Raw genomic sequence first — 26,374 nt, 5'->3', positions numbered from 1 at the left:
AGCCTCGCCCATTATGCTGCTTTTCAAATAGCCAACTGGCTTAATAGAGGTGTGTAACCTTGGAAGAGATGCATCCGCAGAGAAGTTTGCATGCCAACCTCTAATTTCTCATCCCTTCCTCTAGAAGTTGAACTGCAGGCTCTAATTGGTCGGATCATTAAAGGATGTAATTAGAGACTGGTGGATGTAGGCTAGGGAGGGAGGGAAGAGGTGAAACAATGCTATCTCTAATCAAGGGCATCACCGAAAAGGCAGCGACAGGAGCTGTTTCTTCCTGCCTTCCTGCTTGCCTGCCTGTGATAAGCAGGAGCCCCCTCCAACCACGAATAAATCGTGTTCAGGGCCCTGTGAGCCCACTGGTATAAAAATCGTAGTTTCACAGCTTTTACGTTCTCATTAATGTGGATCTTTCTGGATCCCCTGGTCCATGGCAGACCTTGAAGACCCCTCCAATTGAAAAGCAGTACTTGGAGCCTGGGTTTCCCATCAACGGAGGTTGTAAATGGTGACCCACGCAGCTCTTTCCGCAAATTCTGCAGCTTGTGTCTGCCAGGTTTCAGGGGTGTAAAATTACCCTGAGTGCAACTCTTGATGAGTTGCTAAAATTAGCTCACAAACATCAATAAACAGAACAGGGGCAGGTTGAGAAAAGAGGCTACAGAATAAAGTACTGAGAAAATAATGATTTGGAGCTCCCAAGGTAGAGGCAGCCCCAAAGGCACAAGCTCCTCCGGATCTGACCGCTAACAAATTGTTAGGGATCAGTCACCAGTTCCACTGGAGGTACTCAGAGAGCCAACAAGGCTCCACCCCGAGTCCTGCCTCATGGGTTTTAATGGGATTTACAAACACATGGCTCACAGTGTGCCAGAATGGATCGGTTCCCTTCCATACCCGGCATTGGAAAGTCAGATTCTGGCTTCAGAAGCTTGGGGAAGATTCTCTCCTAGGTCCCCGTTTCTATGCCCGCTTTAATTAAGAAGTGGCTAATTCCAGACCCACTGTTATATCTGACAAGCAGGCAGAAGGGTACTAGAACTGACCCCTTTCCAAGATTCCCCTCAATTATATCTCCTTTGATCTCCACGGGGGTGGGGGAACCTAAGAAGGCAAAGAAATACGTAAAAGTCACTTTCTCGGGGCAACCGGCTCTAATTGTAACCTTTATAATTTTTTTTTGTCTGCTCCTCAATAAATGTTCCTCATTTAAACTCAGAAGTTCACAGACCAATTAAATGCACATGCACAGCCTTGCCAAGATAGCTGGTCTCTTCAAAAGTACTTGGGTGAGAGAATAGAATTGTAGGAAGACTGGCTGACAGCCTGGTGCATTCGGGTGCTCCAGGTACCTCAAGCTCTTGCCAGTACACAACAGTGTACACCATGGAAAGTCCACAGGGGCACACGAGGAGCTCATTTTCAGTCCGTGGCATTGAAGTCAGTGCAAACTGAAGATCTTCCATTGAAACCACTCATTATGAAGTTTTGGAAACAAATTAACATACGAATTTCACATCGGTAGATCCTTTTTGAATGGAAAGTGTTTTCAGTGAGCTTCTGAGAAATGCATGGGCATCACATGATGGAAGAGATCTAAGATGCCATGTGGGGTATGGGTATTATTTTTGCCCAATCTACCCATTTGACAGATGAGAAAATAGAGGCAGAAATAAATTAGGTAATTGAAAAGCATCCACTTCGGTATTCTTTCTGCTAGATACTAACACCCAATCTAATATGATGAAAGTATCTCAGTGACTGTGAAGGACAGAAACCAACCACACCAGTATCTTAAACCCATGTCAGAAATAGCTACTGTCATACCACAATGGTTTGATTATTCATATTAAAAAAATAAGATGTATTTTTTTTAAGAAAGAGAGAAAATACAATGTCTGAAATGGAACAAAAGCAATACCTTTCCTGTTACCTTCAGGCCCAAGAGTTTTGAGTTCAACAGCTCATAGATATAATTCTAGTTTTCAACCTAGAATAATTCTAGTTTTCAAATCGAAGAGGAAAATAAAGTGTTTATGCAGTCAAATGGGCTCAGGTGGTTTTTACCCAGGGGTCCTTCGATAACTAAGATATCATGCATTTAATCTACTTTGTTAAACCAAACCAAAGGTGGAGAAGGCAGAAGCAAAAGAAATTTAATATATAAACTTTAACGTACATGAAAAATACGAGCAACACAGTTCTAGCATAGTCCCTCAGAGGTCACCTCTCGAGGGGTCCCTTGAGTTTCCTTCTCCACTTCGGTTAGCGCCTTCAGCTCAAACAGAAGGACACATGGCTACAGAAGTGAATCAGCCGCTCCACGTCCTGATTCATCTATTCCACATACTTTAGTAGCACTGTTAGATTCTCATGTGGAAGTCAACCTAATAGGAAACAGACTGTGATCAACAACTCATTACAAGGGAAAGGAGTGCTAGAGAAGCGGTGTCTTCCTGACAGTTGGCTATCGATGGCACATTGGTAAGCCAGTCCCATAATATAATAGGGAAATCAGTTTCTAATCCTGTGAAATGGGAATGCCCCCGGTACCTGTCTCCATGGAGAGAGAATGAAGGGAAGCAAAGGGCAAAGAAGTGAGTGGGGAGATGGGTAAAATGGAAACGAACCCTTAGAGACAGGGTGGTGCCACACCAAAGGACCCAAGTAAGACAATCCTTGATCTAAGTTCACAGGAGCAACTATTCAGAATAAATAGCAAAGTCAGTCAAAATAAAGCATACAGCCCATATGTCCAAAGATTGGCCTTGAGGTCACATAAGCAGGTTTTCATCCATCCTTCACCATTGTCCTTTTGAATACTGGTCTGTAAAATGAGGCTTAGTGCCTGCAAACCAAATCACGTGATACAGCATCGTCGACAGTGTCCGGTATGCAGTAAGCATTCTGAATAGGTTAGTTAAAAATTATTTTTTATTTTTATTAAAATAAAAAAAATATTTTAAAAATTAGGCCAATTATCAGAAATTTAGGAATTATGGGTGATGTCTGTGTTGAATTTAGCAAGCAGTTCCCATTTTACCTACACCAGGAGGTTGATGGCAGGTGAGCCTTCCTCTTCTTGGATTCCTGGGCTGAGCAAGAGACCCCCTTTACAGACATGGACACATCCGGTGATGGATTTTGAGTATAGTCCATTTTCATTCCTCAGTGGAAATACCTAATGCTGGGTATTTTATAAAGAAAATAGATTTGTTTATAAAGTGGAAACGCTAAACAATGTGGTGCAAGTTCCTTCAAGCGGCCCCGAGCTATGCTACATCAGGGCAGACAGCATCGTGTCTGGACCACACAGAGAGGAGGGAAAGATCATTGGGACACCTGGAGCCAGAGCACAGGAAGGTCTAGTAATGACCTCTCCCTTCAGGACCACCTCTTAAAGGTCTCATCACTCCTCAACATTACCAAACCAGTGTTACCATGCAAACCTTAGCAGGGACAAACTACACACAAACCATGACCGTTCCTAAGGAGGAAACACACTATTCATTGGATGAAAACCCTCACTGAACTCATAAGAAGGCAATAAAGATAATAGCTACAGAAACACTATCACAAGCTTTACTTTCTTTGGGGAGCTGCAGAAGTATGCCTGTCTTAACTTTCAATTTAAAGCTGAAAGAAAATCACACCAGAAATATACATCAATAAACATACGTCTCCAGTCAGAGTATAGTCAATTGATTTCTTGACCCTTTATTTTTAACCCCTCTGTCTTTCTGTAATCTTAATGTCATTTAGTAAATAATTATGAAATAGTTACTGGTGTCAAGCTGAGGTTTCAAGGAGGGACAAGTATCGACGAGTCAAAGTCCTTTGGAGACATGCAAGCTCAAATAAATGTTCAGAACAGTACTTTCTGAGAAGCTGTAATCAAATATCGTGTGTGTGTGTGTGTCTGTCTGTCTGTCTCTGTGTCTCTGTGTCTGTGTCTCTGTGTGTGTGTATGTGTGTGTGACTGAAGAGTGTGTATACAAAACAACTTTTGAATGGAGTTTTAAAGCATGAGCAAGCAGAGCTTTACTACTCAGAAAAGGAACTGATTTTGATAGAAGCTCAGGTAAGAAAAAAAGATAATTCTGCTAAATGGAAGGTGGCATGTCTAAATAAGTGCACAGCTATGACCAGAGACACCAAAGTAGCAGCAGTGTTTGCAGAAGGCTTGTGTGTGTGCATTCATGCATGCGCACATGGGTCTATGGAGGCCGGAAGTTGGCATTGGGTGTCTTCCTCAGTTGTTTTCTACCTTATATTTTTGAGACAGAGTCTCTCTCTGAGCCTGGAGCTCACCATATTTCTTAGCTAGACTGGCTGGCCAGCAATTCCAAGTATCTACCTCTTTCCCCACCTCTGCCCCACCCAGCATTGAGGTCATAAACCTGCACTGCTGTGCCCAGCTCCTATACAGGTACTAGAGACAGGGCTCAAGTCTTCACGCTTACATGGCAAGCCCTTTCCTGGCTGAGCTTCCCCCCATCCCCAATACTCTCAGAAGATGCTTGGTTTTCATTTCCCTTCATTCTGCCCCACCTCTAATCACAGCGAACCATCATAGAGGATGCTACAACACACCCACAATGTGTATAGACTATAATAGCAGCTGGCACAGCTACTTCCCATTGTGGATGCAGAAGAAGTTATGAAAGTGGGAAAACTGTGTAACTATATAATGAACCCTGCATTCACACGTGAGTCTGATCACAATGGCATGTGTCAACTGGCCACCCACCTTGGTCTCCATGGGGATAACGGGACTGCTGGCTTCCCAACAGAGTTCTCAAGCTAGGAGAGAGCAGCGTGGATGCAGAATCTTCAGGCCAAATCATACTGCATCCTTGAATTTGTCCTGTTTACCTAGAATTTAAACATCAACTCTCAGAATTAGATAGCACACTGTACTTAACAGCACAGAAAGAATGTTTGGTTCACAAACACTGGTTCATTTAAATTCTGTGAGAATCATCGTGTGTGTGTGTGGTGTGTGTGTGTGTGTGTGTGTGGTGTAGATGTATAAGTGCATATATATGTATGTACCTATACACACACATACATGTTAAAGTATATAGAGAGGTAGAGAAAATATGTCTGAGAAAAATGCAAAGCCAATATCTCCCTGGTATCAACCTATATGTCAAATAAACGTCTATTGCTGTGTGTGATGCATAGTATTCTGAAATAATTCTTTCTGACTTTTTCGGGAAACTTTGCATTTCTATTTACATCAATATATCATCTTTCTTTATAAATTACATTGTCTATATAACTGTCTTCTTAGGACCACTATTGTGCTATGATGAAACACCATGACTAAAAAGCAAGTTGGGGAGGAAAGTTTGTCTCCATCACTGAGGAAGTCAGGGCAGGAGCTCAAACAAGGCAGGATCCAAGAGCCAGGAGCTGATGCAGAGGCCATGGAGGGGTGCTGCTTACTACCTTGCTCCCCATGGCTTGCTCAGTCTGTTTTCTTATAGAACCCAGGACCACCAGCCCAGGGATGGCTCCACTCAACAATGGAGTAGGCCCTATCATATCAATCACCAATTAAGAAAATGCCCTGTAGACTGGCTCACAGCTTCCAATGGAGGCATTTTCTCAATTGAGATTCCTCCTCTTAGGTGACTCTAGTTTGTGTCAAGTTGACATAAAAACTAACCAGCACAATAACCGTGTCTTGATATCATGACTTACATCACTTCCAAAATGATTATATATTTGAAATTAAATCATGGCAAATTGAGATTACTTTATTTTTTAATATAATTAAAATGCATGTGGTAAACCATACACCATATGTCCCACTCCATTCAAGACACTGGGGAAAATGCACAAATAAGTCATTTATCCTTGGCAATTGCCAAAACCATAACAGAGAAACTTAAGGTAGCAGCATGATATTTTGAAAGAATTCAAAGGGATGAGTTTAATACAGCTTATGTCCGATGTCTCTTCTTCCTCAGTGATCCACATTGTGGCACATTTGTTCAACATGGAGCGTTACCATCTGGGTCAGGCCAAGGATGCTGAGGGGCTGCTGGCTGCACTTTCCAAACTTGGCAATGCACCAAATGAGAGCTACCTCAATCCAGTCCGCACCTCGTCTACGGTGAGTTCGTGCATGCTAACCAGCCTCGCCTCTGCAGAATCCTTCTCTTCCAGTCCCTGAACCAAGAGCAATAGATTTCAAAAGCTTTATATAAAAGAGCTAGATAAAAGAGGTTCCTGCCAAATGCTAATATCCATTTCACCTTTCTTTTTGAAAAGCTAGTTTTCCAACCATTAATGTGGCTGGAAGGATATGAGCAAGGAGAAAACAATACGCTGCTTAATTAATTTAAAGTAAAAGTATATACATGATATTTTAGAAATGCAAAAACCTATTAAAGCCCTAATATTATGAATTTTAAAAGTGGCTCTTGATCATATTTCCTTCACTGATATTAGATTCATAAAGCATATAGCATCTAAATCCAGAAATGATAAAGTGGATGCTTCATTTTCAACCTGCAAATCATTTTTTGGGTCTGTTCTCTGCACCTCCTATTCTGGCACATGTGTGAACAGCTGGTTTGCCAAACCAAATACTGATCGAGGAAGGTCATTTCAGAATGACAACCACATGGCCAGTGATTCCATTAGTGCTAATATCTAAAGGCACAGAGTAGTAGTGTCTCTGGGAAGAAAAAAGTAAAATCAGCCACAGCATCCTATAGTAAAGGTAGAGGCAAAGACCTTTCTCTCTCTCAGCTCACTCTTACATCTTCTCTTACTGGTTTATCCAAACATTTTTCTATGGACTGACATATTGGAACAAAGACCAATTTTTTTTTTGCCTAGAAAAAAAAATCTGTTTTCTAAGAAAAGTCTTAAGGCCATACACCCCATCCATAGGGGTCTCCCTGACTGTTATTGCCTGGGCCCTATCTATAAGCAGTGGATTTGCTCATGTTCCTTTATCTGAGAAGGAAAATTCAGATTATAGTTAGGAAGAGATTCTTCCAAGTCAAATTCTTGATTCTCTCATGAAGGCTTACAACATCAGGCCATTAATAAACTGAATTCCCTTTTCTTAACTGACAGCAATTAGAAGCACAAATTTCATAGCTACAAATCAAAACTACAGATGCCCTAAGCATGCAGAAATGCCTTTAATGCCATTTTGTTGAATCTCAGAATTTATCTGGCCACCTGTTTGGGTCTACATTTTCCCCTACTAAGGCTTTACAAAATTCACTGCTCACCAGAGACTCAAGAATAAATCTCAACATCTTGAAGAGACTATGCAATAAATAGTATTTATTATAAATAACCTTTAAAGCAATTTAACAAGCTAATTAAGCTACTTCAAACACAGTTGTTTCAAAATTTTAGAAGCAATATACTATGTAAGTACTAATTAAGCTCAGAAGCCCCTCTAATTTGGGTATTTGAAGAGATGATTATCAATAACTCGAAACATACATTGAAGCAATTCATAGGCAATGCACTGGGATTGCCTTAAACTATTCATGGCAATCAGACCAGTCCATAAATGTATCACATGGAAACAAGGAGAAATTGCTTTAACAGTTTTTTTTTAAAAAAAAAAAAAGATTTTTAAATTAGCACATCAAATGCTGTAAATTGACTTCTAAAGTTCTGAGTGTACTTATAAAAAAATCTTTAAAATGTTTTCCATATACCCTCTTTCAGCTTTATTCCACTTTTCTATTCTGTGAAAAGAAGAAAGTAAACAATGGAGAAGTCCCTGTCCAAATTACTTCCAAATCTCAAAGCAGCCTAAATTAATGAGGTTTTACTGACAAAAGATATAGTGTGAGTTTATTGAGCTGGTAGTTGGCTCAGTGATGGGAACACAGGGTATGAATACTAATGGCAAAGCAAGAATATGGGAACTCACAATAAAAACAAAATGCTTCGCAATTAATATTCTTAAAGGCTACTGAACTGCCCCTCATACTCATGGGTCAGAATCCTGCCCTTTGGGGAGTACCCACCAGATAAGAATAGCTGTACCCTTATTGATCACAGAGGATTTACCAAGCCTTATTCCAAGCCCCCCTGAGATAATGTGAAGGAAATGCAAGTCATGGTCCTTCCAATTAAAAAGCTAGAGCAAGGCATAACCACCAGGGGAACAGAGCATGCGACTGCTTTATTAGGAGTGCCCCTAAGGAACCTCTCCCCAAAAAAGTGTTTATTAATGTGAAGATGCAATTAAGCATGGCGAGCCACGTTTTTAATCTTAAAAAAAATTAAAAACTTGAAATTTGAGCTTATTCCGCAGCAATGTTCTTCAAATGTTTTCTAATACAAAATAGTAGGTTTGACAATAAAATTAATTCGTGCAAATGGAAAAATATGTACTTAATGGCATGGTATTTTATAAAACTTGAGCAAAGTAAATACCCAGGGGAAGACAGGGGAAGAAAGAAAAATTTGCACAGCTGGTTTCTTGAAGTGTACCTGGACCTTGTTGAGGTCCTGTGCACTGAAGCAAACACTCTAAATTGCTCTTTGCCTGGGTCCTCTAGTTCTGATCCTGAGCCAAGTGCAAAAATCCAAAATATTGATTTGGTGGTCCTTGTATCTCCTAGAGCACAACCACTGAGCTACTAATGACAATCTCGGGGATTACTGGCCTGGTGATCTCTCTGGCTTTGATCTTGATTATGACCTCTTCAACTGAGCTCATCAGGCGGACTTCTTATGAGCTCTTCTGGTATACACACCACATTTTCATCTTCTTCTTCATCAGTCTGGCCATCCATGGAGGAGGGTAAGTCCATGTTACACTCAGGGTGCTCAGATCTGCGTCGCTATGTATACACATTCCCTGACTATTGTGAAATTGTGACTAGAGCATCATTGAACATTGTTGAGCAAGTATTTGCCAAGTCCTTTGAGTGGTAGAGCTGAGTGGTGTGGCTGATCTACTTTTGGTTCTTTGAGAATGCTCCACACTTAGTTCCATAATTGCTGCACCAGTTTCCAACCACACCAACAGTGAATGATGGCTCCCTTGCCCCTGCATCCTCACCAGCATTTTTTCTCAGCTGTTTTCTCAATCTTAGCCATTTTGACAGGCTCAAGATGAAATCTCAGAGTAGTTTCAATTTGCATTGCTCTAATTGCTAAGGATGCTAAACACTTTGAGATATTTCCTTTTTAATAAATATTTTTTATTTTATAATTAATTTTATATATCAGCCATGGATTCCCCTGTCCTCCCTCCTCCCACCCCCATCCTTCCCCCCAGTCCACCCCCTATTCCCACCTCTTCCAAGGCAAGGCCTCCTCTGGGGAGTCAGCCCAGCCTGGTAGATTCAGTTGAGACAGGTCCAGTCCCCTCCTCCCAGGCTGAGCAAAGTGTCTCAGCATAGGCCCTAGGTTCCAAACAGCCAAGCTCCTGCACTAAAGACAGTTCCTGGGCCCACTGCCTGGGGGCCTCCTAAATAGTTCAAGCTAATCAACTGTCTCACTTATCCAGAGGGCCTGATCCAGTTCCATGGGGCCTCCTCACTATTGGTCCACAGTTCATGTGTTTCCACCAGTTTGGCTATTTGTCTCTGTGCTTTTTCCAATCATGGTCTCGGTATCTCTTTCTCATATAATCCCTCCTCTCTCTCACCAATTGGACTCCTGGAGCTCCACCTGTGGTTTGGCCATGGATCTCTGCATCTGCTTCCATCAGTCACTGGATGAGGGTTCTATCATGACAGTTATGTTGTTCAGTCATCCGATCACCAGAGTAGGTCAGCTCAGGCACTCTCTCGACCATTGCTAGTAGTCTACAGTGGAGTCATCTTTGTGGATTTCTGGGGACCTCTCTAGCATTCTGCCTCTTTCTATTCCCATGGGGTCTTCATTCATCATGGTATCTCTTTCCTTGTTCTCCCACTCTGTTCCCATTCCAGCTGGGACCTCCCTCTCCCCTAAGCTCTCTTTCCCCCGACCCTTGCCCTCAGTTACCCCCCTCACCCACAGTTTGCTCATGTAGATCTCACCCATTTCTCTGTTGCTAGGCGATCCCTGTGTCTTTCCTAGGGTCCCCCTGCTGGCTAGCCTCCCTGGAGTTGTAAGTTGCAGTCTGGTTATCCTTTGCTTTACATCTAGTATCTACTTATGAGTGAGTACATACCATGTTTGTCTTTCTGAGTCTGGGTTACCTCACTCAGGATAATATTTTCTAGTTCAATCCATTTGCCTGCAAACCTCATGATGTCATTGTTTTTCTCTGCTGAGTAGTACTCCATTGTGTATATGCACCACATTTTATTCATCCATTCTTCAGTTGAAGGGCATCAAGCCCTTATCCAAACTAGCCAAAAGGCAGAGAGAGAGCATCCAAATTAGCAAAATCAGAAATTAAAAGGGAGACATAACAACTAACAATGAAGAAATCCAGAGAATCATCAGGTCATACTTAAAAAACCTGTACTCAACAAAACTGGAAAATCTAAAAGAAATGGATAATTTTCTGGATATGTACCACATACCTAAGTTAAATCAAGACCATATAAACTATTTAAATAGACCAATAACCCCTAAGGAAATAGAAACAGTCATTAAAAGTCTCCCAACCAAAAAAAAAAAAAAAAAGCCCAGGACCAGATGGTTTCAACGCAGAATTCTACCAGATTCAAAGAAGAGATAATACCAATACTCTTTAAATTGTTCCACACAATAGAAACAGAAGTAACATTACCAAACTCCTTCTCTGAGGCTACAATTACCCTGATTCCCAAGCCAAAGAAAGAGAACTACAGACCATTCTCCCTCATGAACATTGACACAAAAATACTCAATAAAATATTGGCAAATAGACTCCAAGAACACATCAAAACAGTTATCCACCAAGATCAAGTAGGCTTCATCCCAGAGATGCAAGGGTGGTTCAATAAACAAAAGTCTGTCAATGTAATACACCATATAAACAAACTGAAAGAAAAAAACCACATGATCATCTCAATAGATGCTGAAAATGCCTTTGACAAAATCCAACACCCCTTCATGATAAAGGTCTTGGAGAGATCAGAATACAGGGAACATACCTAAACATAATAAAGGCAATTTACAGAAAGCCAACAGCCAACATCAAAGTAAAATGGAGAGAAACTCAAAGCGATTCCACTAAAATCAGGAAAAAGACAAGGCTGTCCACTCTCCCCATACTTATTCAATATAGTACTTGAAGTTCTAGCCAGAGCAATAAGACAACATAAAGAGATCAAGGGGATACAATTGGAAAGGAAGAAGTCAAGCTTTCACTATTTGCAGATGACATGATAGTATACATAAGTGATCCCAAAAATTCGACTGAGGTATTTCTTATCTGTTTTTATTTCTTCTTTTGAGATCTCCCTGTTCAGATCCATAGCTCATGTTTTAATTGGTTGTTTGTTTTAATCATGGTTTCTGAATTCTTTGCATATTGTGGACATTAATCCCCTATCAGATGTACAGATAACAAACATTCGTTCCTGCTCTGGAGCATCCTTTTCACTTAATTGTTTCCTTCGCTGTACAGAGATTTTTAGTTTTTTGAAGTCACATTTGTCAACTGTTGGCCTTAACTCTTGAGTGAAAGAAGACCTATTCAGAAAGTCCCTTCCTACACCTATGTCTTGTAGGATTCCGTCTATGTGTTCTTCTAATTGTATCAGTGTTTTCAGGTTTCACACTCAAGTCTTTGATCCATTTGAAGTTGATATTTGTGCAGGGTAATACATATGGGTCTAATTTCACTCTTCTGCATGTAGACACCCCGTTCTCCCAGCATCCTTTGTGGAAGATGCTGTCTTTCCTCCAGTGTGCATTTTTGGCATCTTTGTCACGTATTAGATGGCTGTAATGATGTGTAGTTATGTTTGAGTCTTCTACTTTGGGTCATGGATCTACAGGTCTGTATTTGTTCCAGTACCATGCTTCTTTTATAACTATGTCTCTTAATGTACTTTAAAGTAAGATATGGTAATCCCCTCAGCATTGTTCTTTTTTTCTCAGGATTGCTTTAACTAGCTGGGGTCTTTTGTGGTGCTATATTGATTTTAGTATTTTTTCCTACTTCTGTGAATAATGTCATCGGAATTCTGATTAGGGTTGTACTGAGTCTGTAATGTGAAAATGGTTGTTTTTCACAACATTAATTCTATCAATCCATGAGTATAAGCAGCCTTTCCACTTTCTAGTATTTTCTTCCATTTCTTTCTTTAGAGATTTAATTTTTTCACTATAAAGGTCTTTCACCACTTTGAAAGTTTATTTCTAGACATCTTTGAGGCTTCTGTGAATAGGAATACTTTCATAGTCTCTTTTTCAATTTGTTTTCTGTTAGTATGTAGGAAGCCTGCTGGTGTGTTCCAAAAAGCCAGCTCATGCACTAGGGACAGGTCCCAATCCCACTGCCTAGGGGCCCCCTAAACAGTTCAAACTCAACAACTGTTTCACTTATCCAGAGGGCCTAGTACAGTACCATGGGGGTTCCTCAGCTATTGGTCCACAGTTCATGTGTTTCCACTAGTTTGGCTAGTTGTCTCTGCACTTTTTCCACTCATAGTTTGGAACCTAGTGCCAATGGTGAGACACTTTGCGCAGCCTTGGTGCAGGAAGGAGGGGCTTGGACCTGCCTCAACTGAAGGTACCAGGCTCTACTGACTCCCCACTGGAGACCTTGCCTTGGAGGCGGTGGGAATGGGGGGGGGTAGCTTGGAGGGTAGGCTGGAGGGTGGGAGGAGGCGGGACAAGGGAATCTGTGGTTAGTATGTAAAATGAATAGAAAAATCTCTTAATAAAAAAAATTTATTAAAAATAACAACAAAAAAAGAAATTTCAGTTGTGATCCTCCTTTTAACATGGAAAATCTTTCTGTAATCCTCTAAACCCATTTCCCCTGCACCCACATCCCTTCTGTCAGAACACAAGTGGATCCCAATGGTCAGTAACTTGCTGAAGATGTTTTTGTGCACAAACAGTATCTCACAGGAGGATGCTGGAGTTATCACAACCTTACTGAAAGGCTTACTTGGGGATAAGGACCTTATTTAATCTCATTTTGACATATTCTGCAGCTACTGTTTACATCAAAAGTGATTTGCAAGTTCTATACAAAATGCCAAGTAGTTGTAGGATTGCAGGAAGGCATTAAAGGTCACTAATCTACCTATTACACAATGGTATAAACAGAGAAATTTTAAACTTTTTATTTTTTAAAATAATATGCATATGGAATGATCTAGAACCTCCTGTAGAAAGCATGGGGATGGTTGCCTAACATCTAAGGATGAAGGTACCAAAATGCATGGTGTCTACAATATGCCTCCCATTTATCATTCACCCACCTTCGCTGACCATCATTTGTGCCCTGGGGATTCACAAATAGTCTTGCTCACCTGACTCAAAAGAATGTTACCAAGTTTGAGTGACTTACAAGGAACAGAGTCAGAGGCTAACATATCATTTCCAACTGACATCACACTATTCCCAAGAGCTTCCCTACCTCACACACACACACACACACACACACACACACATCCTGTAATACCAAAGGAGATTACTACTCCACAGCCAAGACATGTGTTTCTGAGATGCTGATGTTTCTGGTCTATGAGAACCTAGTTTCTCAAAATAAACCAATGCATCTTCTTCATAAAGCACCCAGGAATTGAGCAGCTCCCCGATTCTATTACCTCAGTGATGTAAAGTCATCCTGTGAGTTGATGCCAAAGCAATTTGCAAAGGTCAGTTAGTCATGCATCTGTAACAAATGCAATACAGTAGGATTACCGGACTCTTTATCCAGTGCTCCATTCATTCAGGACTCTCTTTCTACTTTTAAATGTATCAATACAGCCTCAAAGACACCTTTCAAAGTGACCTGTTTTGACCTTGTCAAATGCTAAGCCCACTAGTGGTCACTGGGGGGAAAAATACCATTATTCTGGGCACTTCTTTTGACTTATTCACTTGAAACTTCTAAGCGCTCAGAAACAAGCTAAGAAGGGTAGAAGTTAAATCAATCTGCAAAAGGAACCAATCGTACAAAGTTAGCCAATTAGCCCAAATCAGCAATCAGAGCGAGATGAAACCTAATTAAATTCAACAGTCTACAAAAGGATGTGTTCAAACAATTTCCTTCATTATGAATTCTCTAATATAGACACTTTCAATGTGACACAGGAGACCACAGAGGGGCACTTCTTTTCTGGGATCTTCAAAGTTATCCAAAGCTTTTTAAATGCCTATTTTTAAAGATGCCGAGGGAAGTGAGAGGCAGCCCGAGTTTCAAGAGATGGAAGTGCTTTTCTGGAACCCACTGCAGAGTATAAATCTGTGCAAAGACACCGCACAAAATCAGCTTGACATGTTTTGTGCTTTGTGTTTTGGTGTGGTGTATGTGTGTGTTTTTCTAAGTCGGATTGTTCGAGGCCAAACGCCAGAGAGTCTCCGGCTCCACAATGTCACCTTCTGCAGAGAGCACTATGCCGAATGGGAGGCAGCTGCTTTGTGCCCGGTACCTCAATTTTCTGGCAAAGAACCTTCGGTAAGAGTGAACCCAGGAGCTTTTTAAAAATAACTGTCCCCACAGTTAAAATAACGAGAGCTTTTATAGACTTGAAAAAAGAAGCCGCCCATGTCACCACTAGGTGAAGCCAACTTTTTATTAAGTGGGCTAATGGAGAAATCGAGTTATGGATAATTTTAAAAGAGATTTACTGCCAAAAGCACTTTATGCGGCTTTGAAATGTGTGCTCCTCGGGCTTAAATATGGATGTCTGATATTGCAGGACTTCATAACAGCAGAGTAATAGCTCCGAGGTAGCTAGCCTGGTGACTCACCACCCTCTGCCTCCTCACTAGCCCTCCGCCTGTCTCCTGAGTAACTGAGAGGACGAAGCCTCTTCATAAGCTTACCTTCTTTCTTTCTACAACTTTTTGCAGTCCAAAGAATTAGGGGTGTCCAATTGCTTTTGTTCAAATGAAACTCAATGTTAACCAAGACTAGATTTAAATTAGCTTGAGTATTAATTTAGTGATTTTTGAAAGCGACGTTTTCTGGGTATGCAGCAGACATTGCAGTCAGTAACATTAGTGAACAGGAACAATACTCCTGTTGGGTCTCCAATATATTAGGAAAGTACAAACCTTTAACTGGATGATTGACACGTGGCAGGAAGTACACGAAGTACCTACATTAAAAGGAGGAGGAGGAAGCGGAGGCTGTAGTTGGCAGAGTGCTTGCCTAGTGCACACCAAGCCTTGAGTTTAAACCCCAGCACCCCAGCAGGCAGGGAAGCACATGTCTGTAACCTCAGCACTCAGAGCATAGAAGCAGGAGAATCATCAGCTACACGGGAGGTCCCCCCAAAGCCTAACCATCTCGGAAGATAAGAGACCTTGTCTCAAAACAAACAAAAATGGAAAATGAAAATGAGGAGGCAGCAAGCGCCCAAAATGTGTGTCATTTAAAATGGATAATAGAATATAATAGCATATAAATTGTGAGGATTGGGGAAGTTAAACAATGCCATCCAAGAATATCAATAATCATTTTTTTTAAAGTTCTCGAATACAGTAAATCCACTGTCATATTTTAAGGGTGAAACTGCTGGGAGAAATGTTTAAAACTGAGAGACGTGCCCATTAGACTGTGGTTCTTTTAATGGCTGGTATAGATTGTCTCTGTCTTAAACTCAACTCTCGGTAGTCACTATCCAGCCTGCATATTAATGAAGAACATGAATACCTCTCTAAAATTTTCAGCCACAGCATCTCCATTAAAAAAAAAAAATCAATACTCTCCCACACCTCATGAATACAGACCAGGACCTGCTTCCAGCAGTGTATGTTGGCATTAATTATGATTAAGAGGGGGGAACTTCCCCCATCTCTTGCTAACTCCCCCGTTACACCTCTTTGCACACCCAAACTCACAGCGTCACTCTTGCCCATTATTTTTAATGGATCCTGATCCAAAGCGTGTGTGGGCTGTGCAATTACCGCTTGGCTGGCCTGTACAATATTCCCTCTGATGTCTTATGGACGCTGGACCAGAAAGGCATTCCAAGGACACCGAGGGGTCCCGTGCTTCACTACACCGGACAGAATACCGCTTAACAAGACTCAATTCAGTCCTCTTGGCCTCTCTTTCTGGGGCATTTTTTATGAAGATTTTGTCTGTAGAATATTCATCAGTGATGCAATGTTGAATCAGAGAACCTTTTGTCCATCACCTTGTATACACTGTCCAAAGAAATCCCCTGCCCCCTTTTCTCCCCTAGCTCACAGGCATACAAGCCTGCAGATTTGAGTATTGCTCATGCATTCAGTCTAGCTTGGTCCTCCTTAAGCAAGGAATTGGTTCCTTTTTCCTGCAGATCGTAATCATACGGCTCTGTTCTTTTCACTTTCTAGGAATAATGTAAATGGTAAGAGGGAAAGTTTGAACCCGGGTAGAGTCAATCAGTAAACGTCCATCAAGTGGTATGTCACCCTGCTTGCACATCAGGAGACAAACACAGGACTTGGGCATAAGAGTCTTACCCAAGGAGAGGTCGTTGTCTATAAAAAATACTCTATCCATAACCACACACATAAAACAAAAGCAAAGCCAGCCTGCCCTTATCTTCTGGTAGGAATAAAAACGGAGGTATCAAGTTTCACTGTTGCTGCTGTTAAATCAACGTGTTTTTAATTCTGTATAATGCACTCACTGTACTGTGATTTTTCTGAACAGTTTTGGAGTAGGAAACAGAAAAGCTAAGAATTCATATGGTTTTTCAGTACTAAAGAAGCTGATACACTAAACATTTCAGACCCTTTAAGAGATGGAGACAGTGAGGTGGAGGGTGTTTCAAAGTGTTGCCTCTGATACAAAGGCCATTCATTCCAAGCAAAGCCACACCATGAAAAAAAAAAAAAAAAAAAAAACAACCTCCTGACTTTGTGGCAGCCTGTGGCATTTCTTCCCCACATCCTATGACATTCCTTCCGAATCTCTGACCTTCTTCCAAGACTTCCTTTCTGTGTTCCCAGCATCATTTTTATATCTGTGAATAAACCCAAAACATTCAAGAACTTGGCAGGGACATAAATAAGAATGTTCTCCAATCATTTTCCAGTTTGAAAAATGCAAAATTCAAATATACAAAAGCCCAAGATGTGAGCTGGGGAGACGGCTCAGTCAGTAAAGAGCTTTGCGTGCGGGTGTGAGGACTTAAGTTCAGTCCCCAGCACCTACGCAAAAGGCTGGCATAGCAGAGTGTGTTTGTAATCCGAACACTGGCAGGTGGAGATAGGCAGCTCCTTGGGGCTCACTGGCCAATCAATCACCTCAGCCTAATCAGTGAACCTCCGGTCTCAGTGAGGGATCCTATTCCAAAAAACAATGTGGAAGGCTCCTGAGGAACAATACCCAAAGTTGGCCATGGCAGGCAGGCAGGAATGCACGCAGGTACACATGCGCGCGCGCGCGCGCGCGCGCGCGCGCACACACACACACACACACATTTCATGAAGTATCTGAAAATACAGGATAAAAGACAGGAACATGATCTCTCCATCTATGCTGATTCCCACAGCTGGAGCACTTTCCTATTATCACTGACTGTATCTCACCTCACTCCTGAACTTCTAAGGGACTCTGGGAGTATCACAGTATAAATAAGCTTCACTATCTTCTCCTGGAGCAATTTATATAGCAGCATAGAGCTAGAGCCAAGGATTAATGGCTTACATTCTCCTTCCTGACTAACCATGGAAAGAAAAATAACTCATTCCATTTCATCAATGTGGAAAAATCAGAGGCCATGGCTGATTTGACACCACCAAAATGAACTTTGTGATGTCTAAAATGTGTGTTTTCAAATGGCTATGGAAGATTATTTATGAAAATACACAAAGACTACGTGAATGTCTTTGCAAATCTTTCTCTCGTGTAGAAAGAATTGTTGCTGTCATATCTCTAAATATCCAAACCACAGCTTAAAATACTTTCTGGCCTATTCAAGCATGAGGAAGCTACGGCTTCACTGACTTGGTCCAGCTCCATCTCCATCCTTCCGCCATGTCCTCTGTGTTCCTCCTCTGGTCAACTTCACTGCCTCACCATAGCACAAGTTGACAAAAGGGTTCATCCTCCCTCCTATTCTGAACACGTTGCTGAATCCCACTCAGGCAGAAAAAGTGGGTCAAATTGATTGGTGTTGCCTGAATAAATCCTCGTGTTTATCAAGCAAGCAAGAGGCCCCCAGGAAAGAAGCAGAGGGGCTGATAGGTGAGGACAAGTACCATGCAAACAAAGCCAGGACTAACAGAAAAAAAAAAGGAAGGGAGGGAGGGAGGGAAAGGACTAAAAATAAGAAAGATAATTTAAAAGAAATAAAAATTATATCAAAAAGCTATGGTCTTGAAGATGGATCCAGTAAGGACATAATGAGTAGTAAGCATTCAAAGGACACACCAACTCAAAAGAAGGGTGTGCCTTCCCTGCTCCCAAGATCTTATTGAAGAACTTAGATCATGGTAGATTCAGAATGGCGAGAAGGAAATTCAAGAACATTTTCCAAGCCTTGAGGTCCAATGAGGCTCTCTGATATCCAGCCAAGCTTCCGTCGGCAACTCAAACCCATTCTCAGAAAATCAGAGTTCGTTTATGTTTTGTTTTTTTTCTATAAGATTAAGGCAAGATTTCAGAGGAAAAAAAAAAAAACCTTGACATCTAAAATTCAATAATCTCAGGAATCGCTGCTGTTTAATAAAGCAAGCTTCGGGATCTATTCCAGTGTTAGTCAGGAAGCAGTGGGAATCCATGTCTGCTGTATAGTTAGTACTCAAGGGAGGCAGCTGAGATTCTATAAAAACAGAACCTGTGTGCTGGGCCCACCCACCCCAACATCCTCACCAGATACATTATCATGTCGAAGGAGTGGCTTGATCAGACTGAGCCTCCATTTCTTCTTCTATGAAATGAAGAGGCTATATCATATATCAATGCCTGACACACACACAATGTAAGGATTGTTTAACACTGAACCACAAAAATTATAAGTTCCCATTCCTTCCCATCTACTGGAGAAACAACCCTTATGTTATACACAGCACCGAAGATAAGAAGAGGCTGCCAAATAGTGGGTCATCTATAATGAAGATTATCCTCAAAAAATAACATAATAAGTAATATCTTAGTAATAGTGGTTTTTTTTAAGCATGAAAATGTTCACTATCATAGCTCTCCAAACAATTGTTGATGCCTTTGTTTCTGATCCTCTGAGACTCAAGGTGTTCAAGAAGCTAGCTTGATTTTTTTTTTTTCATTCTAGATAACATTGTGTGTATGGGGCCAGGGAGACGGTGGATGTCTGTATTCAGACAGATCCCCTAGTTGTGAGGCACTATTGGCTTCCAACACTACTATTTGAAACTCCTTATGTTGGCTGAAAAATGCTCTTTTGTAAGCCTTTGACTTTGGCTGGGTTTGGGGAGCATTTACAACCCTATCATACATAACATAAACACCAATCTGCCTTTCTTATTTCTTTGAAAATTCAATTATTTCTAATTACATAAAGGCATCATTGATCAAGTAAGCATAAAAACCCATAGAGGAGGATTTAATCTCCTAAATAAGATTGTAGACTTTAAGGAATAATTAAATGTTATCGTATTTAGTACACAGAGACATCTTGGTTGTTGATAGCTGCTCCAATCTTAAGGGAAGTATCTTAGGCCCTTATAGTTATCATACTATAAATTGATACGGTGCAAATTAGAAATTTTTGGATTTTCATCTCTCTCCTCCTCTCTCTCCAGGCCTGGAAATGGGCTTTGGGCCCTGTGGTCTTGTACGCATGTGAAAGAATAATTAGGTCTTGGAGATTTCAACAAGAAGTTGTCATTACCAAGGTATGCTTGTAGCTTTATGTCTGAATAAAAGCCTGAGTGTAGATGAAAATTTTTTATTAGCCCAAGTTTTTAATTTGCCATTTTTATTGCAGAACGGCCTGTAATTTAGAGGCTCATCTTCTGTTCTAATAATTGCTTGCATCGGAGCATCTTTCAGTACAACCAATTTTACTGGAGACAGGGATCAAGGCTCCATGCTGGCACACGCAATTCTGATCAAAGCTTATGGCATGGCACTGGAGTTAGCTATATTTCTCTTTATTATGGTTTCTCTCCAGTGAGGAAAAGACAAGGAAACTACTAAGAATGCTTTACACTGACCATAGTAGCTTCAGATACCATATCAAGGTGAAAATTTGCAAGCATGCCAGTATCACTCACACAGCTTCAAGCATTCACAGTCTTACCTGGGAGTACTGAGCACAGGCTTGAGATGAAGCCACAGGTTCAGGATATGAAGGGTACTGGAAGATTAAGGTGGAGAGGGTGGACATACACAGTGTTCTACCCTGTTTAGTGGTATGCACCGTGGTAGGACTTTCCTGTCTTGCTATTCATCCTTATGGCTCTTTAATTTTTGCTTCATGCTGAAGGAATATAGGAACAGACAGGCAGAAAAAGCATTACCCCCAGGTTGACAGAAGTTCAAAGTACTCTACTACTGTCCTAGTTGGGGTTGCTATTGCTATGACAAAACACCGTGACCAAAAAAAAACTGATGCAGAGGCCATGGAGGAGTGCTGTTACTAGCTTGTCCTCCATGGCTTTCTCAGCCTGCTTTCTTATAGAACCCAGGACCACCTGACCACGGATGGTTCACCCACCATGGGCTGGGCACTCTCCCATTCATCACTAGTTGAGAAAAATGCCTTACAGCTGGATCTCATGGAGGCATTTCCTCAACAGAGGCTCCTTCCTCTCTGATAACTCTAGCTTGTGTCCAGTTGACACACAAAACCAGCCACTACATCTACCCAAGTGCTAGCTAGTACAATTTTAACAGAACACTACAACCCTTCACTGTCTCATAGAAAGAAGATGAACAAGGGAATGCTCTAGTGTGTTTCTATCTTGCTGAGTTCAGTTTATTACCACGGGATGTCAACCCAGACTGGAACATGTATGGGAAACTACACCTGTCGCTGGGAAGACCATTTTGCAGCTCCATCTGAGGCAATGTCAGAAGGGAGAGCAGAAGCCCAGAACTCAAGAATAAAATGCTGTGAGGGGCTCCTCACATGAAAAGGTGTCATCCCAGTATTCACATACTGGATTGTGTTCTTGTATGTGTTTACTATAAAAGACGTGGAGGTATGCAGAGTTTTCATGAAACATTGGATATCTACGGAGGGCAACTGCTTCTGTCCTCAGATGAGTCATTAGCATAAAATCCTTGTAGAAGCTTTACAGGGCTTCCCTCTACCCAAAACTTAGAACCCAGACAGTACTTAGTAAAAAACGCAACAAATAAAACATTTTGGGGAGAAGTGGAAGGCTGGTATTTTTTTCCTTCACCATGAAGAAAATTCCAGGGTTAATTCTCAAGAGATTGATAAAACATGCAAGTAACTGCCAAACATAACAAATTACTGCTAGGGGTTTTTGTTTTTTAAAGTAAAGATGGTGTGGCAATTATTTTAATAAGCTCGAGTAAAATTATGGGCTATGCATTCATGCCCGCTTATACTCAATTAGAAATGGTTATCTGGGCTCAGGGAAGTTTGGTCACGTGGGGCGTGGGGGTCACGTGGGGCGTGGAGTCATGTGGGGCTCGGAGTCACGTGCCTGCCATGTTGCCTGCCCCCACCCCACCCCGTGCAGTTAGTAAAAGTCAAGCGCGGCGCCCTACACAGTGAACTCTATTATCGCTCAAGTTGCAAGTCCAGGCATGAAAGCGGGAACAAATATCAATGGTCTAAGGAAATTATACCTCAAAAAAAAAAAAAAAAAAAAAAGGCAGTTAATGATTTTGCAAGCCTTTGATGGAATAAAGACTGTGCTCTCGTCGTTTTACCTGAGAGAGAATCCCTGCAGCTATCTTGCTCTGTTGTAGGTGGTGAGCCACCCGTCTACAGTCCTGGAACTTCACATGAAGAAGCGCGATTTCAAGATGGCGCCCGGACAGTACATTTTTATCCAGTGCCCATCCATCTCCCCTCTGGAATGGCACCCCTTCACACTCACCTCCGCTCCCCAGGAGGACTTCTTCAGTGTGCACATCCGTGCATCTGGAGACTGGACAGAGGCATTATTGAAAGCCTTTGGGGCAGAGGGACAGGCCCCCAGGGAGCTCTGTAATATGCCAAGGTGAGACACCCCCCCCAAAAAAAAATCACTGTTTCATTCAAGTCGCAATACTTCAAACAGGAAGATATCTAAATGCATCAATAAATTGTCAATTTCAGAGATTGCTTTATACCAGACTTCAAGCTTGGGTTCGTTAAAAAAAAAAAAAAAAAAAAAAAAGGAAAGTCTTCATAAAATGTATAATTTAAGAGAAGCAAGTACATTTCTGTAAAAATAAATAAATGTTCAACAAAAGTAGGCGATGATCCAGGAAGAACAGTTTCCTTTCCAGATCTAAAAGCAGCTCTTGTCTAATTATGTACAGCCTGCCATGAGTCATGAGCTCTCTCCCATCACAGACTGGGGTTTCAGACTGTATTTGCAAAGGCTGGTCTTCTGAAGAAGGATGCTCTATTCTGGTCATTGCTGGACTTGACCTGTACTGTTCCTACATTACCACATGGTAATGTATAGGAGACATCTAGAGAGACTACTCATCTCTGCAACCCTATTTTCCAATACATAGTATAAGGCATTGACGTCAGGGCTTTTTCTCATATTAATCATGTTTCTGCCCATACCGCTGCTCTATTCAGAGCAGCCCAGGCATTTGACCCAAGACCCTGTGTGCATGGTCATGCCTTGGCTCCTTTAAGTGAACAAGAAGGTCATTCCCCACTCCTATAAAATCATCCAATAGTACATGAAGTCCATGGAATAGGGCCAAAAAATGAGACAACAGAAAAAGATGAGAAAAAACAATTTTCAAACTGAATATTTTAATGAATCATTAAAAAACAAAGTCTACTTGTACCTTTCTCAGGGGACAGTAGCCACCACATGTTGACTTTACTTATAAAACACCGTGGTGCATAGTTATATGGAAGTTCCTGCAGGTGAGATGCTGTTATCCCTTCTGCTGCATCTCCAGGGTTAAGAACAATGTCAAACACGTAAAGATAACATAGCAGAAAACAGTAACACCTTCAACCTAGTGCATACTCTTTAGCTCAATTATGACAAATATTTATTGATGACTAAGTAAGCACCAGTACAAGTATAAGGCATGAAATGAAGTGAGCCTTTTGCCCCTTTCCCGCTCTCCAGGGAAGGTGGACCATAAGGATGACACACTGGTTTTGTCCAGTGGGTGGAATGGATGCATGCCTTCCTGTCAAAGATGAGTAATAAAGAATAAGCAATGAAACAGGATTCTAAGATTTAAAACAAAGTGAAAATGCCTAAAATTAGGGACAAATGTAGAAGGAAGTAACTCCCACACACACACACAAACAATACAACACAATTACCTACCATGTCTGCTTGCTTACCTGCCCTTCTCTTCCTTTGTTAAGTTTTATACCTTCAACTTCTTTGTTATCCTTGCTTCGGCTCTGTGTGTATCCAGTTACTTAGTCTGCCAAACATTCTTCCCTTCGCCACCCAGCTAGCTTTCAATCAACCCACAGAAAACACTGCATGCTGCTTCTTGTCTATGGAGTGTCCCTGGGAGGTCCGACAGGATTTGATCTCTGGGGCCTCTCTGGGTACATCTGCTCCACTCCTTTGTCCTTCATGGATATAACCCTCCTAATCTTCTTAGTTTTTGGTAACTGACAGACGAAATTACATGTGCTGATTATCGAAGTACATGTACATTGCATTTACATATGCACATCATGTTTATATATGCACATCATGTTTATATATGCATACTATGTTTATATATGTACTTTATGTTAAGTCTAGTGAGCAGCTGTTTGCACAGTTAGCCCTTCCACGATGAGAACATGTAGCGTGCACTCCCTTTGCATTTTTCAAGATTATAATAGATCGTCACTGATTACAGTAGCCTTGCTGTGCTGTGTGATCTCCTCTGCTGTGTGATCTCTCCAGTGCCCTTCCTATATGGCTGTGCTTAGATCTCCTTTCATGGACACCTCCCAGTCCCCTTTCCCCATTCCCAACCCTCCCCAGCCAACCATCATCCTACTGTCCAATTCTATGAGAACTACATTTTTATATCTTAAGAGTGAGATCACAGTTATCTTAATATTTATTTGATGTAGGATTAGGTTCCATAACGGCCTTGGCACAATGTGTGAGTTCCCAGAAAGGCTTAACCACAATTAGCTGCAAAGTCATAAAGGCCAAATACCCTAGATTATACCAGTGGTTATGTTAGTTACCAATGACCCTCAGCTCAGAAAAAATGAGGAAGGAGGCTGATGGTGTGGAGCATCAAGGAGCAAGTAAGACTCGGCTGCTGTGAGAGGAATAACTTCCTACTTTGCATTAAAACACCAAGTCCAGATCAAAGGGATGGCAGGTGAATAAACACAGAAGCCAGAATTTATCCAGGGATCAGGAGATGACTCTGCAGATAAAGTGCTCACTGCAGAAGTGTGACCACCCAAGTTCCCATCCCCAGGACCCACGTAAATCTTGGGTTGGCATGGCAGCCCCTTTGTAATCCCAGTGCTCCTGGAGTCAAAACAGGTGATCCTGGAGTCAGCTTGCTAGCCAGACTAGCCAAATCAGTGAGCTGTTGGTTCAAATAAAAGATCCTACATTGATATATAAGAGGGAGAGTGATCAAAGAAGACACTTGGCATCAAGTGCTGTCCTCTACATGCATGCACAAACACATATGTGTGCAGATACAGGCACACATGCCAGTGCACATGCAGATACATGATTCCAGGAACACACATAGTCACAGCATACACAAAGAAAGAAGGAAAGAAGGAAGACAAGAAGAAAGGAAGAAAGAAAGAAAAAGTGTCCAAATGATAACTATTCTAATTGTAAGGAATAGAGAAATGTAGCCCACCCACCCACCCCCCAAAAAAACAAATATTAAGGCATCAAGACTTGATATATAGGAAAGGAGAAAGACAGTAAATATACTCTAAAGGAGGCAAAAGGTGAGAGCCTTACAGATTTCAGTAAGACATGAAAAAGAATTATCTCAAACTTAGACCTGCCCCCAGTATATCAAACTTGCAGGTTGATGTAAGAGTATGGTCATTTCTCAGACAGGGCAAGTAAGGGTTCCCAATTCTAAAGAATTAGAAAGATATACATATATACATATATATATGTGTGTGTGTGTGTGTATTTCTATATATGTATATATACATATATGTATGTATGTATTTCTGTGGGCTTTGGGACACAGGTGTCCTCTGAATTTGATTGATATCTTTTTTAATTAGTATCAAATAAATCACTGATCACTAATTACAAAAATAATCAACAATATGACATCTTAATCCATGGGTAAGGTCTCTATCTCTCTATCTCTCTATCATCTATCTATCTATCCATCTATCTATCTATCTACCTACCTATCATCTATATATCTATCATCTGTCTATCATCTATCATCTATCTATCTCTCTATCATCTATCTATTATCTGTCATCTATCTTTCTACCTATCATCTCTATCTATCTATCTACCTATCATCTATCTAATTATTTATAAAATAACTTACAGTGGGCTAAGATACTAGCACTTTCTGGTTAATGGCCTTTTATTTTTATTCTTCTATTTCCATATATCAATATGTAATTAAGCCTTAGTAATTAAGATTAACTCAAGGAAAGTTCATTTGAATTATTAGGAAGTCTGGGATACAGAATATTTTTAAATAAATCCATTTGAACTTTCATGAACACAGATTTAATGCCCAAATGGGTTAACCCCCATCCCCACCATGTAGGTGACAGGCTTTCCTCAGGGAATGGTTATGAATGACTTAGAAACCTTTTAATTAGCATATCTTTGTTCATATGTAAATGTGTACTTTTGGAATAGTTGGAGTAATTTAATACATTCTGTGTACTGAAATGCTCTAAATATTCCCTCTACAATTGATTCAACAAATTGTTATTGAACAGCTCCAGGATAGGCAGTCAGCAAGGCATCAGGTAAGCAATGAGTAAAGACAGACCTGCTTCCCACATCCTTAGACCTAGAAGCTTAGTGGTCAAGACGGACATAACTAAATCATGAGCACACATAGTATAAATGGTAATATTAAAACAACAGTAAGGAAGGAGAGATGAGGGAATTTCACCTAGTCAAAGGGGTCCGGGAGGACTTCCCTAGAGAAACAGTGTTTAGACAGGCCCTACAGGAAGGGTACCATTTAAGCAAGTGAAGA

The 26,374-nt window shown here is 41.1% G+C and overlaps 1 protein-coding gene across 1 annotated transcript in view; it reads left to right on the top strand.

The window, feature by feature from the left end:
• Nox3 (NADPH oxidase 3) overlaps positions 1–26,374 on the top strand; it is a 61,806-nt gene that overhangs the window by 5,174 nt on the left and 30,258 nt on the right. The window contains exons 5-9 of the mRNA XM_037200386.1: positions 5,976–6,121; positions 8,613–8,794; positions 14,428–14,557; positions 19,825–19,917; positions 21,971–22,224. Coding sequence (XP_037056281.1) covers positions 5,976–6,121; positions 8,613–8,794; positions 14,428–14,557; positions 19,825–19,917; positions 21,971–22,224 — 805 coding nt within the window. The remainder of the gene's footprint in view (positions 1–5,975; positions 6,122–8,612; positions 8,795–14,427; positions 14,558–19,824; positions 19,918–21,970; positions 22,225–26,374) is intronic.

Source organism: Peromyscus leucopus, chromosome 8a (assembly GCF_004664715.2).
Source record: "Peromyscus leucopus breed LL Stock chromosome 8a, UCI_PerLeu_2.1, whole genome shotgun sequence".
In the NCBI taxonomy this organism is placed as follows: Eukaryota; Metazoa; Chordata; class Mammalia; order Rodentia; family Cricetidae; genus Peromyscus; species Peromyscus leucopus.
The sequence above is the reverse complement of the archived record's forward strand: the minus strand, read 5'-3'. Positions and strand labels throughout refer to the sequence as shown.